General features: G+C 53.3%; 1 protein-coding gene across 1 annotated transcript; it reads left to right on the top strand.

Moving 5' to 3' along the window:
* Nucleotides 1–98: 98 nt before the first annotated feature.
* LOC117152322 (probable serine/threonine-protein kinase DDB_G0276461) lies at nucleotides 99–1110 on the top strand (the record flags this gene model as incomplete). The annotated part of the gene is made up of 3 exons (XM_033323679.1): nucleotides 99–284; nucleotides 667–967; nucleotides 998–1110. Coding segments are annotated over exons 1-3 (564 nt in total), but the record flags the coding sequence as incomplete, so codon positions are not given.
* Between the last annotated feature and the right edge of the window lie 3 nt (nucleotides 1111–1113).

The following is a 1113-nucleotide window of genomic DNA, read 5'->3' on the forward strand; positions in this document are numbered from 1 at the left end:
ACCGCCGTGATCGAACGCGAGTCGAATTCGACGATCCCGCAACAGACCTGCAATCTCCAACACGGCGGCAGGACAGCTGATTTTTGAACGAAGCCTCGCGCACCGTTGGCCGATCATCATCACCGTCGCGCATCATGTTTGGAACGAAACTGCGCACATGGATGGAAGCACATATCGTGCGATCGAAAAAGAAAAAGGACCGAAAGGGCAAGGGGGAAAAGGGTTTCGACTCCAATTCCAATTCTCCTCGAAACGGGTCTCACAGGTCTCCCGCGTTGCACCAAGTGAGTATGTTTCGACGTGGACCGTACGAAACCCTCTTTTGGTGCTGTTTTGCCGCGACGGTCTCCTCCACTCTCTCAAACGTGAAAACGAGAGTCGCGGAGCAAACGAGCGAAGAGACGAGAGACGGGCAACGGCATCGCACTCTCTCTCTCTTTCTCTCGCCTTCTGCTTCCGTCGATTCGCTTTCCTCTAGCAGCCAACTGCTATCCAATTAGACCGTATACCGATTGTACACGGGAGTCGACTCTTTCTTGCGCTTTACCAGATCGCTTCCATCGCGCAACTCTCTTCCATATCAGCCTTCGCGCGATTTTCCGACCCTCCTCGATTTCGCAAGAACCGTGAGAACGATTGCCGACTTTAGATCGTCTGGATTCGCAGGTTCATCCGGTAGATTCGCCGTCGAGGAACGTGGACGAAATTCGATTGCACGGAGAGGATGGTAATCGGTGCGGTACCGTGACCGCGTCCTCTGGTACGTCCGCGGGCACCGGTAGCGTCAACCTCTCTTCTCCGGAAAGCGCCTACAGTACCGGATACTCGACGGACGGTACCTCACCCGGGACCAGTTATCCGCCGGAATATTACATCAACATCAGGACCGGAACCCATTACTTTCAGAGTAACGCGAACGTCAATGCCGGCACAGCCACAGGCAACTACAGTAACAACAACAACAACAACAACAACAACAACAACAACAACAACAACAGTAGCAGCAAGAACAATAACAATAATAACAACGGCAGACCGAAGAAACCGAGCGATTCGTCGGATTTGCCGGTCGCCTCCGCTTCTTTGCTCTCAGGACGCAGCAGACATGGAAGG

Source organism: Bombus impatiens, unplaced genomic scaffold (genome assembly GCF_000188095.3).
Source record: "Bombus impatiens unplaced genomic scaffold, BIMP_2.2 scf_1096, whole genome shotgun sequence".
NCBI lineage: Eukaryota > Metazoa > Arthropoda > Insecta > Hymenoptera > Apidae > Bombus > Bombus impatiens.